This window comes from Penaeus vannamei, chromosome 3 (assembly GCF_042767895.1).
Source record: "Penaeus vannamei isolate JL-2024 chromosome 3, ASM4276789v1, whole genome shotgun sequence".
NCBI lineage: Eukaryota > Metazoa > Arthropoda > Malacostraca > Decapoda > Penaeidae > Penaeus > Penaeus vannamei.
The window spans coordinates 47,582,506-47,583,047 of record NC_091551.1 but is presented as its reverse complement, the minus strand read 5'-3'; the positions used below and the strand labels follow the sequence as shown (position 1 = coordinate 47,583,047).

Sequence of the window (542 nt, the reverse complement as noted above, 5' to 3'; positions counted from 1 at the left end):
AGACACACGCCCACTCACCTCCCGGCGTCCGGCAGCGGCACGAGGGCGGCCGTGGGCGTCTCCTGGATGAGCCAGGCGTCCACCGCCCACCCGCCCACGTCGCCACTCACACGGCACTTGACCACGCCCACGCCGCCCACGGAGACCCGAGACCCCTCCGCCCGCACGGTGACGTCAGAGGGCATAACTGCGGAGAGATAAGAGAGAGATAAGGAAAAATGTAGAAAACGGTAAAAAAGAAGAGATAAGAGAGAGAGATAAGGGCAGATGTAGAAAAACGGTAAAAAGAGATAAGAATTAGAAAAAAAATGGATATCAATACGGTCTATTTATATCACACACATTATTATGCGGTATAAATGATTCATATCATACTAAATGAATAGATTAGATCATGCTGAATGAATGATTCATACCATGCTAGATAAATGAATATTATTATGCTAAATAAATGGATAACATTACACTGAATAAATTACTTATATCATACTACATAAATAGATAATTCATATTATAATGAATAGAGGAATAGCAATGCACTA

General features: G+C 43.2%; 1 protein-coding gene across 1 annotated transcript in view; it reads right to left on the bottom strand.

Moving 5' to 3' along the window:
* LOC113824237 (cell adhesion molecule Dscam2) overlaps nt 1-192 on the bottom strand; it is a gene marked incomplete in the record, with an annotated part of 150,625 nt that extends 150,433 nt beyond the window's left edge. The window contains 1 exon segment of the mRNA XM_070114017.1: nt 19-192. Within this exon segment, the coding sequence (XP_069970118.1) occupies nt 19-185 (167 nt within the window).
* Nucleotides 193-542: the final 350 nt, after the last annotated feature.